The sequence below is a fragment of the Balearica regulorum genome, chromosome 3 (genome assembly GCF_011004875.1).
Source record: "Balearica regulorum gibbericeps isolate bBalReg1 chromosome 3, bBalReg1.pri, whole genome shotgun sequence".
Classification (NCBI taxonomy): Eukaryota; Metazoa; Chordata; class Aves; order Gruiformes; family Gruidae; genus Balearica; species Balearica regulorum.
The window spans coordinates 605,023-624,078 of NC_046186.1; the positions used below are offsets into that span (position 1 = coordinate 605,023).

The 19,056-nt window shown below is 46.4% G+C and overlaps 1 protein-coding gene across 17 annotated transcripts in view; it reads right to left on the bottom strand.

Moving 5' to 3' along the window:
- DTNB (dystrobrevin beta) overlaps positions 1-19,056 on the bottom strand; it is a 205,684-nt gene that overhangs the window by 97,977 nt on the left and 88,651 nt on the right. For 14 of the 17 annotated variants that reach the window (XM_075750223.1, XM_075750225.1, XM_075750222.1 and 11 more), the window contains one exon: positions 5,050-5,127. The exons of the other annotated variants lie outside the window; for them this stretch is intronic. In XM_075750223.1, the coding sequence (XP_075606338.1) occupies positions 5,050-5,127 (78 nt within the window). The remainder of the gene's footprint in view (positions 1-5,049; positions 5,128-19,056) is intronic. 17 annotated transcript variants of the gene reach the window in all.

Sequence of the window (19,056 nt, forward strand, 5' to 3'; positions counted from 1 at the left end):
CTTCCCTAATAAACTGAACAGATAATGCTCCTTCAGCATCACATTTCCAGCTTTTCTGTTGCTCTGCTTTAATTAATTTTGCAGTGTTTCCATATTCTTTTTGAAATATGTATTCTTGACCTGAGCCAAAGTTTTAGCAGTATCAAGTAAAACCTGGTAAGCAGCATTTCTTTGGTATGTGTGGACACGGCCTGATTAAGATAAGCTATGCTACTTTAGAAGTGCTTGTCAGTGTAGTTCAGCTCAGTAACGCCAGCAGGTAAGCCTTGCAGAGACAGAAACAGTTTGGATCATACAACTGCTACAGTCTGAAATGGCTTTCACCGATCGCTCCTTGTAGAACCTCAGCTGAGCGGGGAAGCTCTGATGAAGACCTCTATTTCTCATTATTCTGTGATTAAAACCAAACCAACCCTGGTCAGACTTGGGCAGGCATACGTAGCCACCACGACTAGACATTTTGCAAAGAACAAAGGCACTAAGCAGGGTCTGAATGACAATACCTTTCCAGAGATGTGTTTGGGTCCCACTGCGAGCCTCAGGTAGATCCCCAGGGGCTTGTTGAGTGGTTATGGAGAAGTATGCGTTCTGCAAGCTGAGAGCCTGAGGAGCTGGAATGATGGAGGCAAACATTACTACCTGAACCTGAGGAGCCTGTCCGTTCCCCCCAGGTCCAGGAAAAGCTAAATACCCCTTTCCTTCTTTGGAATAAGCAAGTATAGAGAGAAGCAGCCTCCTCCCATGAACTCTTGCAGAATCTGCTAGATGAGGTAACTTCGCCTAACAGAATTCTGAAAGTGGGATCCTTGAAGAGGGATGAGCCAGAACCTTGGTAAGAGGCAGGTACTAATACAGGTACGGCGCTCACAGACGACGGCATCTACCACGTATTTGCCGCCTGTGAGTTCTCACGATGCCTGACGGAAGATGACACTTGAAAGTAAGATGATTTCGGCTTTCTAGAGATGCGTTCTGGCCTGGTCTAGTGCCACTCCACAGTTCTGTGAATGTCTCGCCTCTCAAGAAGAGCAAACTGTGCACAAAGAATGACACCAATGATCATTTTGCAGAATCAGGTCATTTCTTTGGTGTTTATTCCATGTTTATTCCATCTTCTTTTCTTAGCCTTTGCTGGGGATGGTACCTGTAAAGTATATGTGCTATAGAGGTCTTCATCCTGAGTTACCTCAGTGCAGCCTTTGAATCGCTGAGGAAACAGCTTATTTATCAGAGTACAGAAAAGTTCTGTGCTTTTAAATGGGAAGCCATCAATAGTTACTTGCATATTTTTCACAACAGGAGCTGCTTGCAATCAACTGTGACCAAGGATTGGCCCCAACAGCTGAAGTAGCCTGTCTTGCCATTTTTGTTACCATCCAGGCTTTCTTGATAATCTCACTCGCATCCCTTCTGCAGATGTATGAGGTCTCAGTTAGCAAATGATAACTGATTCTCACGAGGAACTTTTTAAGCAAATCTTGGTAGTTGACAGTTGTAGGGTACATAGAGGCAGATGACATGCCCTAAGTCCAAACAGGTCTAATTTCTCAAATCTTTATTTCTGAATTATCTTCGGTCTACCTGACCTTGTCTTGGACAACAGACAGAAGAGAGACCTTGCTCCTTTATAAATACAAGAATGCTCCAAGCCAAAGGATGTTGCTGATTCTAAAGCCCTGTTGTCGATTCTATCCTGTCCTCATTAGTCAAAATACTAATCATGGTAGCACTGTGGAAAAGCTATTTATGTTTCCCTTGACCACTGCAGTTTCTACATCCAATATTTCTGGGATTCTTGTGATCAGCATATCCCTGCCCACATCAGAGAAGAGAGAGATTTCTTTAGTTGCATGCCTTTGGGACAGTCTCTGCTCACAAGAGGTAGGTGGATCCCTGCAATTCACACAAGCAGAAGAATATGGGACTGGAGCACCAAAGTGGGCTTAGATTTGACTATCAGGTGTGGTTCTGGTCATCCCGCACCAAAAAGAAATGTCAAAAGAAGAAGAGGTTGTGATAAGGACAACGAGCTTCATCCAAATTACAGATTACTTTCTGTGCAAGGAAAAACTAAGTGGATGAGGACTCTTAGGCTAGAAGCAGGTGGGATATATACAACCTTCAATAGCACGAAGAAGGTGAATTTTAGAACAAAAAAGGAAGAGCTTTCTTAAACAGGTCATAGTTGTAGGACTCACTTGTGGATGCTGGATTTACGAAGCAGTGGTCTCTATATATACTGCAAATCAGGAAGTAAACTGATGAAGGCTGCAAGATGGGAGCAAGTGCAAAAACCAAGAGCAAAATTTGACTTACTGCTTTGACTTAATGACTTGCTGCTTATAATCCTAGCTAAGTATCTGCTACTTGTCATCATGGGTGACCGGATACAATATCGGCATGAAACTCTTGTACCCTTAAAACCCCTGGCAATGTAGAGGTCTTGTCATAATCTAATTAGCGTTACCATTCAACACTACTTTACCTTCTAATACCTACTTACCATAAGCTGTTGATTTTCTTTCCCTTCCTTATCCCATACAAAAATGCTGTTCTGCTATTCCTCATCTCGGCAGTGTATTGTAAGGTCTACATGGCCAAGAAAACAATTTGAAGGGTCAAGTCGTAATATCCAGCCCTCTTCTTATTTTGGATTAGTGCCTGATACGGTATTTTCCTAGCATTTTCTATGGTGTCCCCCTTCTCCAGTTAAGGGAATAGGTAGGCTAGGCCCTGCCTGCAGAAGAACAGAAGCATTACTGGCAGATTACAATCTAAAAGATGTATCCTGAATGAGTTTCTGGATGTTGACATGAGAAAAAAAAAAAAAAGTGTTCCCTTAGGTAAAATGTACTTAAGGATCAAAACTGGTACTTGGCAATAAAGCCAATACTCGTTTCATTTTCTCATTTGCTCTTTTAGCAGTACAGTATTTGTTCCCGTGTGCTTGAACTACAGCAGCAACTGAAAAGCGTACCTGTGGAGGATTGCTTCACCTCCTCCATCCGAGACCATCCTGCAGAACGCTCAGTGCTAAGCTTATATTTTCTGTGAATCTGTCTCCTGGCGTTATGCAAAGCAAAAAAAGCAGAGATACTTGCTGTGGATAATCTTGACTCAAGTTTCACTCTGTCCTCTTCTTCTAGATCAGACATGATATTTATAGGTAACACAGTAGACACAATCTGAGAAAGAAAGGAATCTCCAAGTGGAAAGAAGCAGAGGAATGAACAGTTCCTGGGACTCCATTATTCCCTGAGACAAAAAGGCACCTATTGCCCACTGACCAGCACAGAAACTCTTCATGTACTGGCAAGAGGTGAAAGGCTGGTGAGCCAGAACACCACTGGGTGGCATCAAGAAGCTCAACCTACCAGACAGGTGAGATGGTCTTGGTGACTGTGGAATTAGAGATTTTTTAAATGTAAATTATCCAGTTTGGATTAAGCTTGGGAAAAACTGGTTAAATAAAGCAGTAGAAACTATGGAACTAGGTGATCACTACCCAAATTAACTGTTGCTCCTGAGCCAGAACTGACTGAGGGTTGTACCATTCCATTCTGTAAGACCTTTTATGCAGGAGGGTGAGGAGGCTGCAGGAGAACCTTGCAGACTTTGCTACTCAGGCAATGTTTCAAACTTGTGAGCACAGAGGACGTGTGCCTACAGCAGGATCTTCTCTGACAGAGATTTGAAGACGATCGTTGTCTGCACTACAGCAAACAAATTTGGACCCCCAACAGAGGTTAAAAGCAGAGACAAAGAAAAAGACCTTGCCCACAAGGTTGCTTGCAACTCAATAAACGAGAAGATGCTACAGGTCATGTGCTTAAGGACTGCCTACGTGGATACTCTATAAGGCACTGCCTTTGACAATCTGCTCTCTCAGCCTCTTCGCTTCTAATTCAGCAAAAGGCGTATTGCACAGAATAAGGAACACTTCATAGAACCACAGAACAGCCCAGGTTGGAAGGCACCTCGCAAGATGATCTGGTCCAGCCTTTGGTGGGAAAGGTAGCCTAGTTAAGACTATCTAGCACCTTGTCCAATTGCATCTGGAAAGCCTCCAGTGATGGGGACTCCAACACATCCCATATTTGAAGTCATACAGCGTACTGCATATTGTGTAGTGTTTGTAGCCACTACAGGGGACAATTTATAGACAGACTTTGAAATAATTTTAACGTAGCCAGTTCAAACCTGCATGCACAACTGATTTTTTTTTGGTCTTGCAAAGTAGAAGGAAAGTACATGGGTTTTGCTTAGTTCCGTTTGAAGGACTGCTGCTGAAAATGAGGGCTCTGGCTTGCCTCTTGAGTACCACCTTGTCACTGCAATAGTGACAGTTCAGTCTCATTCCCCGTAGGGAACATTTACTCATTCACAGCTTTGGACAAGTGAAGGCTCCAGTGAACCACCTTGCTATTCTCCCTAGCATATCTTAACAAGAAAGAAAAGTGCAAATACTGGAGTCAACTAGTTTTTTGCATGTTTACATACGTACATCCATACAGTAATTTACATATATATAACTCAGTAAATGTACCCCCAAATTCAACTCAAACCTAAATGCCTCCAGTAGCCATGGGCAACTCGAAAGAACTTTGGCAGCTCAACTGTGTTTGGCGTGGAGAACAAGCGTTGGCAACGGCATGGCAGTATACGCGTGATGCAAAATGTTTCCAGCAGAACAGAATTGCTCTCCTTTGTAAGCAGAGGAGCCTATGATACAACAAGACCAGCCTTTCTCAGAACAGCTTGGGAAGTAATGCTCTATTTAAAAAGAAAAACAATCTCTTCAGCACTCTTTAGATATTTCTTCAGTCATGCTCGTGTAATAAATACGATCTATTCCAATAAAAGAAAATTTCAGAGAGAGCAAAACGAAGCACTGCAAACAATCCCTTATATTACAAATGCTGCGTAGCCACTTTCAAGTGGCAGTGTTACCTGAAATCTATTAGAAGAGTCCTAGTGATACAAAATCTATACTCTGCATTTTTTTACCTCTCACAGAAATAAACAACCCATACAGTACGGCGTGCATACCTTTTTGTTGGTGTAGGTGCTCCAGAGGACATGTGGGTCACCATGGTGTCGTTCATGTTAGCCAGAGGCCGAGGAGGACTGAAACAGAAATGTTCATTCCAGTCAGAGATCAAACAAATGGAAAAGGAAACAACCCAACACTAGGGAAAGGACATCACCGCGCTCGGGGACAGCGTCGCGTCCCAGCAGCAGCAGCAATTGCTTTGCCCAACGGTCCTCGAAGAGCTTGGTCTACTCTAGTCTACTTGCTTTTCACAATTCATGTGTTACACTGAAATGAAGATAAAACTAATGTTTCTGATCACTTAACTGACCTTTGGCACTGTCTAGTGGTTCAAGCAAGGAACCATTCAAATTAGGGCAATTATTTGAAATGTTCAAAGAAATTGGGCAAAGATTTGTCATAACAAGCAATCATTCATACAACCACCACATACACCATCCGTTTGGTTTTTATTTTAATAACTTAAAGTGAGCTGGAAAAACCAAATCGATAGAGCCTTGTGCTCCTTACTGCCCCAGGAAATACACCCCTGGACTGATGCTCCCGTTATTTGTGTTTTCAAACCCGAAAGTTTCCCGCTGCCACGGCCACCCGGGCTCCGTGTGCTTGTGGTTGTGCGGGGCGTGGGAGGACACGGGATGTCCCCAGACAGCTCTGCCGGTGGATCCAAGCCGTGGGGAGACAACAACTACAGCAGCTGCCATCACAGAATCAATATTTGCCCACGTTCACCCTCCAGTGATATCCAAATACATCCACCATCCTTTAAAATGCGACTTGCAAAAATGCGCAGGGCTGTCTGTGCGCAGACGAAAGCTCGATTTGGACACAGACAACGCAGGACTCAGCAGCCCTAACGGAGAGGGATGCCACACTTCCCTGCGTACCTTCCTGGAACACGGATTCAATTCTTCATAGGTTTGTCTTTGCCACCAGCTTAGCATTCTCTTTTGGTAAGGCTTACTGCAGCTAATACCGACATTAATTCTTGGCAACTTCAGCCGTCTACGGCACGACGGTGTGGAAGGCGTTTGGCAGCCTTTGCCTCCCCTGACATCGCCAGCGCGGCCGCGTGGGGCCAGCTCCTTGCTAGAATCGCCTTCAGACTCACTAGCTTATTTCAGTTGACAGTTTTCAGAGCCCAGTAATCCGCAGAATCAACCAACCAGTAAAAAAAAATCACCTGGGTGTCAAACATATAAATCACAAGGAATATATTCCCTGTAGGTCTGACTGCGTTCCTTCTCATGGAGCACTGCAGCTCTCAGTCCTCGCTCAGGACAGGTTTGCCCAGAAATAACTGTGCTGCGTGTTTTAATGCTAATGTTGTTCTAAATGTAACATTATGCCAAGAAATGATTTGCTCATTAGATATTTAATGAACGTGTTCCTTTGGAAAAGGAACTTCTCACTGTATGAAAAAGCAGAAATAGGATTGTAACGGGCTGGAAAGCAGATGGACATGCCACGCCACGGTACGTTTGGAAGCCATTAATTTTGCTAGTGAAAATACAAACACATCCTGTGGTAACGAGCAGTTAATTAACAGCGGTTTCCCTCTGCCCCTCTATCTCCCTACTTAATTCTTCTCGACCGCCTGTGAGGAACGCTCTGTCCACATCTCCACTGCAAAACTCCTTTTTCCCTAAAGATTCGCTCGCCAGCGTTGCGTTCTCCTGCCACGCGCACTTAGACGCAGTGTGCACCGCACTCCTAGACACAACAAATACCACCTTGGTGCTCCTCATAATTGCACGGAACGGAAATTAAACGAACCGTATGGCATTGCACGTCGGTGGAAGGGATGAAGCAAGGTCCCAGCAAAGTGCTTCGGAGGCACGGCAGCCCAGGCGCGCCCCCTCTAACGACGGCATGGCGGGCATACGGAACATATAGACCAAGAGGACGGCACACATATACAGTCCACGGGATGTATACAACAGGCAGCATGAGTTTTCACAGAATTAATTTTACTTTAAACAACAAATTTTACATGAGGCCACATTTTCCATTATCCCACAGAAGTTCTCCCACGTGGGTCTACTATTGTAAGTCAAGGATAACTCTTTATTTTATTACAGCATTGCTTTTATATGACTCTTCTAATAAGAAGATGGATGTAATTCCCCATTTGCAATCTGGTTTTAGTATCACTACGAGACATTTCCACAGGCTCGGTCCAGTTCTGTATGTACCAGTGTCCTTAACTTTCCAGCTAAATCCTTGCTGACAGTGATAAAGGCAAAGAAAAAAATTAAATACGACCATCTGGTTAAAAGATTTCTAATTGCACAATTTCATCTTCTTTATTATGCACAAGAAAGCCTTTCTCAGTCCAGAGAATTTCTGGAGGCCATTGATACATTTTTGGGGAATATCTTCTCAAAAAACTGTAACTCTGTCAAAACGGCACTATAGTTTCTTGTATAACCGTGACAGAAAAATCCTATTGTTCCTGAAATCTGGAGGATGCTGTAACCATGTCCACAAAACCACTGGAGTGGTAAGAGCTGCTTTAATAAACCTGGGACTTTCAGTGCAGGTCACCCTTATCTACCAAAACTTCTCGTGCTGGAATTCCACCCCCCCTCCCCAGGATGCTCATGATAGTTGGCATCTGCTACAACCTATTGACATAACAGAAAAAATGACAAATATTCTTGAATCAGCTTTTCTGCCTCTGTGATGATCCCACCAGAAAACGTGTCTATAGGATGCCTGCGGCAGGAGGAACCCCAGACCATCGCTGGCAGAGACAGTAAAACAGCTAAGGGACATCCATGTACAGCACAAACAGCTTACGACTTTCTTGCAAAACTTCTGTTTTGCTTGGTTAAAGTTTTCAGGTTTAACTGATCTGGTACTTAAGGTGTATTTAACCAGCCTAGGGTGCTCCTGGGGAGAAACGTACCGAAAACAAGCAGTGAAATAAGAGAAATCTTTCAGACACCGGGGAGCTGGGACAAACGTGGCAGCCACAGCAGCTGAGGAATCAAACTCCTCAGATTCTCTTTTTTCACGATGCCCACAAAAAGTGACATTAGCCCAGCGGCTGGGAGGCCAGAGCTCCGCCTGAGCTGGGGCATAAATCAAGACGTCGGCAATCTTTATTGCCATTCCACACGGGAGCTCCCAGGTGTATATTGCATAAACTTTTAGTAGCTTAAGACGAGAGTGTCCTTTGCAACACTAAAATGCTTATTTTACTTCATTCACTGCTGGTTAGCACTGCAGTAGGTGCTAGCTTGTTCAGCCACCATGTCAGAAACTCCTATAACTATTCCTACAACCAGACCTGGAAACTACTTAGGAAATAACAGCACCGGCGGTTCAAAGGGCCGGGACTCGTCTTACACTTGTGCTGGGGAGAAGCACCTAGCGATGGCGTGCTCCTCTGGCCAGGGACAGGGAGGAGAAAAACTCAGCTTTGGGTACTTCGGTTAACCCTGGGCTTCACCAGGGACTGCACGCTCGTCACGAACCGGAGCATCGCGCAGCCCTGGAGATGCTGTCAGCACACAGAGGTGGAGAGGGCTTGAGAGTCCTCTGCGTTCACCACAGATCTGGGGCGGAAAGAGTAAAGGCTTGACAGAACAACCCATCTGGTTTGAAGCTACGTCATCACCTGGAAGACATTTTAAACAATGTACTCGCCCACACGATTTTTTTTAAATATCTTTTTTACACAAATGTCATAAAGTTAATTCTGAAGCTAAAACACCTTAAATCATCTTTATAGAAGGTATCACAGGTTTGCGCTTTCCAGCCCAGGCACTTGTCTTCGTCTTCCTTTATTTTTTCAAAACATATTTATGTATGAATATTACCTCTGTCTCTTCTGCCATGACCAACTCTCTCACTACGTGTCCACTTTTGGCTCCTACTGGAAACAAGACATTGGACCGAACATCCTTAGTCCCAGGATGGATGATATTCTGTTCTTAGATTTCCCCATCATCTTCCTAAACACGTCAACAAGCTTTTATGGGTAATTGCCGTAATTCTAATAAAATCAGCAAAGATCTTGACTGCTCTCTACCTCTAGCATTTACTCTTATTAACTACTGTCTCCTACCTGTAGTAAAACCTATGAGATCCAGATGTAACTGCAGTTGCTCTCACATCTATTCTCAGTAATCTTGTCTAAGTATGAGAGTAACCTTGTCTAAAAATGAGAAACAAGAAACAGATTAGTCCCTGCTTTTTGTGTCAACAGTCTTCCTAAGCAGGACAATCAATCATTGTGCGTTCTGAGGAAAAGCACAATTAAACCTAGGTCTGATGACTTGCTTGTCTTCTTTCGGACTTGGTTGATGAAGTTACAGAACAAATCCAGGACAATTCTGCGACCTCAGAAGTCTAAAAACTCAACAAGTAAAAGGAACTAAGTCTTGAGACTTTTTGCTGTGCTGGACAATCAGCCTGTAAAGGGACTTTTGCAAAAAAGCCACAGTAAACAAAATTTACCCAACCGCCTTCCGCTCTAAACACTTCTTGCGGCTGAGATTGCTGACGTGCAGCAAATCAACATGATTTATTTGCTTCCATCAGACCACAGAGACTCGGAAAACGCAGAGCTCAGGAAAAGCAATCTGCTCTTGAGGGTTAGGGGCTGTCACAGCAGCCAATTAAAAAAAAAAGGAAAATAGAAAAAAGAAAGAATGCGCTGTCAGTTGGATCTGGAATTGATGAGTCTGAAGTCGATGACTGACACTTGAAATTCTGAAATTTGAGAAATTTCAGGAAGGACAATGAAGCAGGGTCTGAAGGGTCCCGAGCCAGGTAAGGATTTCCAGCAGCACAAGTTAAAAGTGTATCCGTGGCAAACATGTAACGGATAACATTTCCTACCTTTATCCAGCGTTTGGTGAGTAACAACCAGTGTGTGCATCACATACAACAAAAAGGCAGTATTTTTCAGGTGTACCGATTAGCACTGTAATAACTGCCAGTATCGCTTTAATTATCATAGAATAATGCCTGGAATTAAGCTATGTTTTAATTAGGGATGGAATTAACGGAGACCATCGAATCCCAGACTGGTTTGGGTGGGCAGGGACCTCCCAGCCCATCCAGCGCCACCCCTGCCATGGGCAGGGACACCCTCCACTAGCCCAGGTTGATGATAACTGCACGATATCCATCAGCCTTTTTTGTCATTTTTTTCTAAAACTGTAGCTATTGCATTTACACAGATACAAACTGAACAGCTATGTATTTGCTAACTTTATAGCTAAGTTTTGCTCTATAACCCAAAAAGTTTTAAACTGGTACGATTTTATAACATATGCTATTATCAGCCTCTTTGGCGCTGCTTGGAGCCCCGCTCACAGGTCAGGCTGTTTCTTTGTGCAAAGACAATTACAAAGATTACAACTAAAACCGGACCGACAGAGAAGGTGGCCACAAACCAAAGGCAGACAGCTACATTAGATATATGAAACTGAAAAATTATACTGATGTTACATCTCACTGCAGAGAGTGGTTGACCATAGTCTATTATTATTATTTTTTTTTTTTCCACAGGCATGCTGATGGACTTTTAAGGGGAGATCTAGAGGAAACCAGATAGTTTTGTGGATGTTTGTAGGTAAAGGCTAACAGCAACCACTGCTAGGTGCCAGGCAGGCTGGCGTTGCAGGTAGCAGACAGCGTAGTCAAGACCTTGATATTGTAAGAGAGACTGGTATGAAGTTAAACAGAGGGGCTCTACCAAAGGAATAGCAACCGAATCCCTAGGGAATCCTAGTTCTGATTATTAACTGAAAAACCCCACCATAAATGATAATCAACGGCTGATGAAACGTAGGTGTGAACGGACCCTCCCAGCTGGCACGGCAGTCTGCTCGCTCGTCTGCGACACAGAACCCAGGGCAGCGGGATGCCTCCCCCGGGAGCCGTACCGCTTCTCGTACAGCAGCTCAGGAAGTGCCGGTCATCCAAACTCATTAGCGTCGTTTGTTCCTAACACCACAGACGAGTAACCTGTTCTGCTTAGCGCTCCCCTCCAGGTGAGACAGGCATTGGCTACAAAGCGCAGCCTGATTTAATATAACTCTTGCTTTGTATCGCATGGCAAAGAAATGCCCAAACAGCCGCCTGGAAGTCCGGTGGGAGATTCCCACGAACCACCTAAAACCTGATCTCTTTCTATTGTACCAGGAAGGATTCAGAGCAACAGAAGCGTGACCTGCTTTTCTCACACCTTGCACCTGGAAGAACTACGTCAATACCTTTTGGTAATAGCACAATGACGTTACCTGCTCCGCCTTAGCTTTGGTTCTCAGGAGACCAAAAAGATTCCTCCAAAGAGTACTGACGACTGAAGTTACACGCAGTAAGCACAGTCCTGTCTGTCAGCAGTGCCACCCAGAAAGAGAAATGCTGTGATGGCTGGAAGTGACAGAAGCAAGGCTGTGCCCCCAAACCCAAAGTGCTTCTTTCCTGTTACGGCAGCTGATTTAATAAAAGAGATGACCTCTCCCTCACCCCTCTTTGGAAAACAAAGCTGCTTGCTGGTAACCCCAGTTGGGTAACTCCATATACAAGGTTTTGATTAGTTAAACATAAGGTTGCAAAAACACACTTTGCTCAATACATGCACGCATCAATACGACACATCACAGATACCACCAGTCAAATCACGACGCTGTCCTTCCTCAGCTTCCATGCTTTGGCAATCTGTACATCATGGCGCACATCAAACTTGTACTGACACTCGCTCAAGGAATGCTGTTCGGTTCGGGGTGGAAGCACACACTAAACTCTCATGAGCCAACAACTCACTACCAGAAGGACATTGAGGTGCTGGAGCGTGTCCAGAGAAGGGCAAGCACGTGGTGCAGGGTCTGGAGCACAAGTCTGATGGGAGCGGCTGAGGGAACTGGGGGTGTTGAGCCTGGAGAACAGGAGGCTGAGGGGAGCCCTGCTCACTCTCTACAACTACCTGGAAGGAGGGTGTAGCCAGGTGGGGTCGGTCTCTTCTCCCAAGTAACAAGCGATAGGACAAGAGGGAACGGGCTCAAGTTGTGCCAGGGGAGGTTTAGGTTGGAGATTAGGAGAAATGTCTTCCCCCAAAGGGTTGTCAAGGCCTGGGACAGGCTGCCCAGGGAAGTGGTGGAGTCCCCACCCCTGGAGGGATTGAAAAGACGTGGAGATGTGGTGCTTGGGGACATGGGTTAGTGGTGGGCTTGGCAGGGTGAGGTTAGTGGTTGGACTTGGTGATCTTAAAGGGGTTTTCCAACCTCGACGATTCTATGAACTGCATCCACATCTGAGGCCATGTCGCTGAGGACACTACACCAGTTTATCATACTAACCAGAGCTCAGGCCAAATTCCAGTAATCCTGGACTATTACGTACTGCTATCACAAGCTCACAACAACCTAAATACTGGGGGCGTGAGCACGCTGTGGTATTCTACGTTGAGGACTGTGTGCATGTGAAGTTATTACTTCTCCCAACATCACCTCACATCTCAAAGCGCAGACGTGGACAGAGCCCATTCTCCCTCCCTTACTTTGCAAGCTTAGTGCTAACACTGACGGGAACGTACATCACTGCTCTTACAGTCACCAGCTCAAGCCACACTAGGACTTGTGCTCCAGCACGTTGTGGCAGAAACGGCTCGTTTTTCCATGGGATCCTCTGCAGCACTGCTCTTTGCTTCTTAATGCACCACTTGGCTGAGGAACTTCAGGACCAGTGCTCCCTCCTTGTCCTTGCTTCACACAACGCCAAACCACAAATGACCCACCACTGCTTATTCTGACTTAACGATGGTCCTACTATCGCAGAAGGACTGAGAAAAGACTCAGCAGCGATTTCTGGTCATCGGCAGGCTGGGATGGCTCCTGAAGGGGAGTTCTCAGGGTGGGGACATGTATCGCAGCTCCAGTTAGGCAGGGTTTGTGTGCGAGGACCGGCAGTTCTAGACCAGGTCAACCAGAAAGGGCAGTCTAATGTGGAAGAATCCCATTGAGACACCAACCTGGAAGAGGCAATGGCAATTCTGGTACCTCCGCAAGAAGAGAGAGTGTTTTACCGAGATGTATGAACAGATTATCTTGTCCCTTCATTGTCCGGATGCAAATACGGATGAGGCAATATCCCTTCTAAAGGAGGTTGATGTTACCACCAGGAGCTGGCTATCATATTGCTACTGCCCTGTGGCACATCAGTGTGGTGACTGCCTCTCAGTTAATGCTGTTATAGTACTGATTTATGAGAAACCGGGACCTTTTCACAGATGATAACTAGTACATTTAACAAAGCAGGGAATGTGGTTTTGATACTCAGAAACTTGCTGGTTTGTTTGCCAGAAGGAGCAGGTGCATGTTTCTGTCGTTATGCATAGACTGGTAGGTTCATCAACACCAGTAAAGGCATTATTACGCTCGATGCTGGGATGATATGTCATTTATTTTACTGGGACACCATGCACATTATTCATACCAAAGATGATCAGTGGGTTGCCTGTGCTTCCTGTTATTCTAGCAGGTCTTGTTTATCTTTAAGATGATGAGATACAGGATCTAGTGCTACTGTTTTGTTTTTAAGCTTCCTTTCCAGCCAATTTTACTCTATAATAATCCAAAAGCCAAAGGAGGACATACTCTTCCAGGCTAGTGTATAAAGGAGATTTTGAGGAGATTGATTAAAGGAGATTGACTAAAGCAGGGGCTGTTGACAAGGGCAGGGAGTGACAGGCCAAGGGGAATGGCCTGAAGCTGCAGGAGGGGAGATGGAGATGGGATGGGAGGCAGCAATCCTTCCCTGGGAGGGTGCTGAGGCCCTGGCCCAGGGTGCCCAGAGAAGCTGTGGCTGCCCCTGGCTCCCTGGCAGTGTTCAAGGCCAGGTTGGATGGGGCTTTGGGCAACCTGGGCTAGTGGAGGGTGTCCCTGCCCATGGCAGGGGTGGCACCGGATGGGCTGTGGGGGCCCTGCCCACCCAAACCAGTCGGGGGTTCTGGGATTCTTTGTTTCACTAGCTGACTGACGACCCTCCCCAGCAGTGGCCAAGGAAGACAGATACAGCGACAAACACCTGAAATGCACTTAGCCTGAGAATCTCACCACTTCTCCTGTTTGAAATCCTCCCATCTGTCACACACAAGACCAGCTTTGGTACACGTTCAGCGTGGTGCAAGGACACGGGGTGGCTCTAAGGAGAACAGTGTCTCTCCCCTGCCTGGTAAGATGCCAGACACCGCAATAGGACAACAAGGCACAAGACACAAGTGTGAAAAGAAAGCGTTTCCAGGCCATTGAGGTCTAGTGTCAGCAGCTGTACAAGTCTACTTGCTCTGGCAAGGTGATCATTGGATCTAAATGACCAGAAGGAAGGGTGGAGTGGGGGGAGAAGGTTCAAGGGAGTAAGGGAATGGTTAGTGTCCTCCCCAGTGAAAGAGGATAAAGCCATTTTACCACATGCAAAATGCTCTATATTGATAATACAATCGAAATCTCCCCTCACCTTGCATTGCAAATTCTCCAAAAACAACCGGGAGATACCATTTACCGAGTCAAAGATTCAGAGCCCACTCCAGCATGCCTCAGTTTCGAACTGTTCCTACGGTTTATGTCCTGCAAATCTTCAAGAACGTAGTTTGATGGCCTGATCCAGAGCCAGTTTGGCCCCACTTATGTTAGTAAATGAAAGAGTGCCAGGGAGTCCTCCAACGTCCTGGAACGGGATCATCTGCACGTTTTAATTGTTAGCAGACCCTAGCGCAGTTTTGGCGTGGGTCGAATAGCTCTCTCCCAGACAATCCCTGGGAGTAGTTTGCGAGTTAGCAGGAGCCAGGAATGACTCCAGCAAGCAGTTCAGATGTGGCCAGACTCTTCTGGAAGGTAAGAAAGATGAACAGCATGGATGTGACGGTTCAGAGCCAGCTGGCTTCACTGGCAAAGAACAGTCCCAGGCACATTCAAATTAACAGTATACGCAGCACTGGGACTTGATCGAAGGCTTATTCCTTTGACTTTGCCTCTTCAGTTCTTCCTCTGATATCAAAGCCACACAGCATTTAACCAGGAATCATTGAATCCCAGGCTGGTTTGGGTGGGCAGGGACCTCCCAGCCCATCCAGTGCCACCCCTGCCATGGGCAGGGACACCCTCCACTAGCCCAGGTTGCCCAAAGCCCCATCCAACCTGGCCTTGAACACTGCCAGGGAGCCAGGGGCAGCCACAGCTTCTCTGGGCACCCTGGGCCAGGGCCTCAGCACCCTCCCAGGGAAGGATTGCTGCCTCACATTCCATCTCCATCTCCCCTCTTTTAGTTTAAAGTCATTCCCTCTTGTCCTGTCACCCCCTGCCCTGAATCTGCCAGAGGATGCTGTTTGATCAGCAGCAACGATCCAGGCAAAACCCCGGCATCGGTGGTGGCAGCCAAGGAACTCACAATCACAAGTTCACTGATGATTTTTGGCACTGCTGGATTACCCAGCCCCCAGCACCTGGAAGCTGGTTCCTGCAATCGGGTATTTCAGATGACAGAATCGCTAAGGTTGGAAGGCATCTCTTGAGATGACCCAGTCCAACCTCCCTGCCCCAACTGGATGAGCCAGAGCCAGTTGCCCAGTTGGGTTCCCAGTATCTCCAAGGATGGAGACCCCACCACCCCTCTGAGCAGGCGATGCCAGTGTTCACCTACCCTCACATACCTCATCCCGAATCAGGCAGCCTTTCCTTTCTTCACCAGAGGTTTTGATCAGTCTGCGCTGGGATGATCTGCAGAACCAGAGCAGGCTGCACCACGGTACTCACTAGCATCACAGGACCTGGACTCGATGACCCCTATGGGTCCCTTCCAACTTGAGATATTCCATGATTCTAGGATTATAAACCTTGCTCAGGAGGCAAGTGGTGAGCAAGCAGCTGGGAAGACCAGAACAGAGAGGGTTCGTGCTCTTCGCAATGGCCTTTCAGGCCTGACTTCACACCAGCGCTGGCTATTATCTAACCAAAACAGGTCCAGGTTAAAGCACGTCTAAAAGCGAAAGCTTTAACCCACGCTAGGCAAGAGAACGTGCTTTCAAAGAACACGTTGGGACGTACTGCAGAGCTTGTGTGCAAACGGGAAGGACACTGGGGCAGTAACGGGCTGACCGCGATACCGACGTTCGTTACGTGAAAGGAGAAGGGAGCCGACGGGGTAGTGTGGAATGCTGCGGGGCACTGAAGCTTCACATGGCTTCAGCAGCGGCCCACAGCACTACTTCGCAGTAAGATTAGGTGAAAATGCTTTCAGGCTTCTTTCTTAAACATTGTCCTTGCTATTCTACTCCACGTGCCTGACGAGCTCAACAACTACCTGAAACAATTCTGGAAGTTAATTGTGTCAGATGCCTCCTGGCTTTGCAATCCATCAGCTCCGACGTTAGTGGGTCACGCCACACGCCTGGAAACAGGGAGCACTACACGGGTGAGCGTTCTCACCAATGTTCTCTCTGCCGAACAGATTTGCTCTACTCTTTAAGCGGGTGATTCTTTTACTGTTATTTGCTGTGTGAACTCTTATCCTCTAAGTACTCAAAAACTATCATTAAGTAGGCGGAAAAAAAGAATGACTTCTTTTGTACAGTGTATTATATATAACCAAAACCATAACTAAGGCTCATTATTTATTATTCAAATCTAAATAATGATCTCCTGCTGCCTCTTTCCTCTGACTATATGGCTGAGTAAGTAGAATATAAGATCAATACGTCTGTTCAATAGGAGGCACTGGAGGCAGACCCAGGAAGAAAAGGAGAACCTATTTAAAAATGCGATAGCTGATAATGAAAAATAAACGTTTGCACCAGAAAGCAAAGAAGGGGGTGCTAGAATCACCCCTTTTCACACAGAATTAACAGGCTGGGGACACAAACAGACTTCGTCTTGGGAACATGACTGCAAAGGGCACGAGGGTTCATGGCAGTCGCTGAGCACATCCCTGGGGAGATGCTGGAGCAAAACAGCCAGAGGCGATAGCCCCGTGCTGGGTAGGTGGGCACCTTCTGGGGCCGCGGGGCTTCGGGCTGCATTCGGCTCTCTAAGAATAGGAACGGAATTACACTCGGCTTTAGGAACCAGAGCTCAAGAGGGAGGCTGGAAAGCAGGGATGGTTCGGCAGAGAACCGCAGAACAACCAAAAGCTGGAACACACGCCTTCCACAGAGAGAATCGGAGTTCCAAACCTCCTACTTAGCAGACAATTATGTGGTGATCTGATGGCAACCTATGTACAAATTTGACTTATTTCTAATAAACCCAAACTGCAGTAGACAAACAAAGACATAACAAACTCCAAAGAGCAGAAAGTGCAAGGACCAAAGTGCAGTGAAGTGCAAGAACTGCTCCCACGGCTCCGGCACCCTCTTCCTGCTGGAAACTTTAATGCTTCTTATAAAATACCTGAGTTTGTTGTTTTGCACAGGAAGTAATTCAAAGAGATCGTCTGATCTCGATAGTATTTGTGGTTCAGGTTAAATGTCTGCGGTGATTCACTTGGACTTCATGAATTAGGAAATAATTGTAGTGACATCTGTGTGTATGCTTTGAGCGCTTTTGCCCAAAAATGTGTGGGAAAAGCCTCACGGCAGGAAAAGTTCTGGAAACATTTGCTTGCCATATATCTGTGTGATTTCTTACAAGGACTGAAGACAAACCTATGACACAAAACCCCCATCGGACACAAAGGTGAGAATTCCCAGCCAAACGCAAGAGGCAAAAGATGTAAATTCAGGATTAGGCTTTGGCAGCAGCCGGGTCCTCCCACGGCTCCCAGCCAGCCGGGAGACGCTGCAGGGAGCGGGTCCCTCCAAAATGACCTGGCATGGAACACTCGGTGTTTCCCCACTACACTGCACGTTCTCCTCGTGTAATGTACTGCCCGACAAATTCTCAGAAAAGACCGCATTTGCACAGGCACAACGCAAGGTGCGAACGACGCAGTGAGAAGGTGCCGCAGAGCACGTGAACCATCCCTCAGAAATAAACCCGCTGGATTTTAAGAAGGGTTTGCTCTTTTTGGGCTTTTCTTTCCTTTGCACCATCAAAACCCCACGGCCAGGGCTGTGGCCGCTTGCAGCCCTCGTCACCGCGCAGAGCTCCCCGAGAGCAGCTCTGGGCAGAGCCAAGCAGCCGGAGGGCTCAGTGCCTTGGGCAGCCGCGTTTGGACGTGCACCGTGCATGGCTCGGCGGGCCGTGAGGATCCGGCCCAAGGTTTCCGATTCCTCCTGGCAGGAGGACTTCGAGGGCAATATTTCAAACTGCTGACTGCAATCCAGCTGCAGGCTGGAAACGGAGCTGGAACGCTGCTTGCACCTAGAAACCAGAGGCGGCTTTCTGGCTACTTTTGCAGGAGAATATTTGATAATAGAAAACATTTTTTTTTAGAGGTACTGTGCACAAACCACAAATATATGAAATCTTTCCTTTGTGGGTTTTGTGGGGTTTTTTTAACCTTAGGTAGGAATTTGGATTAAGAAACAAGAAACCTCCTCCACCCTCCTTATAAAGGAAGGGAGGAGGTGAAGGATGGAAAGCAGCAAGCGATAGGACAAGAGGGAAGGGGCTCAAGTTGTGCCAGGGGAGGTTTAGGTTGGAGATTAGGAGAAATGTCTTCCCCCAAAGGGTTGTCAAGCCCTGGGACAGGCTGCCCAGGGAAGTGGTGGAGTCCCCACCCCTGGAGGGATTGAAAAGACGTGGAGATGTGGTGCTTGGGGACATGGGTTAGTGGTGGGCTTGGCAGGGTGAGGTTAGTGGTTGGACTCGATGATCTTAAAGGGCTTTGCCAACCAAAACGATCCTATGATTCTATAAATAATTTAAAAGTCTTACTCTGCTTTACATTTAGGAACCCCAGATAATTAAAATATGCTGCTACAATGAGAAAAGTTTAAAGAGAGTAGAATTGTTGGAGTTCTATTTCTATTCTGAAACTATTTCAGATTCGATTTCTTCCGTTTCAAATACAAAGGGCATTCTGAGCACAGGCAGGACGTGGAACCAAAG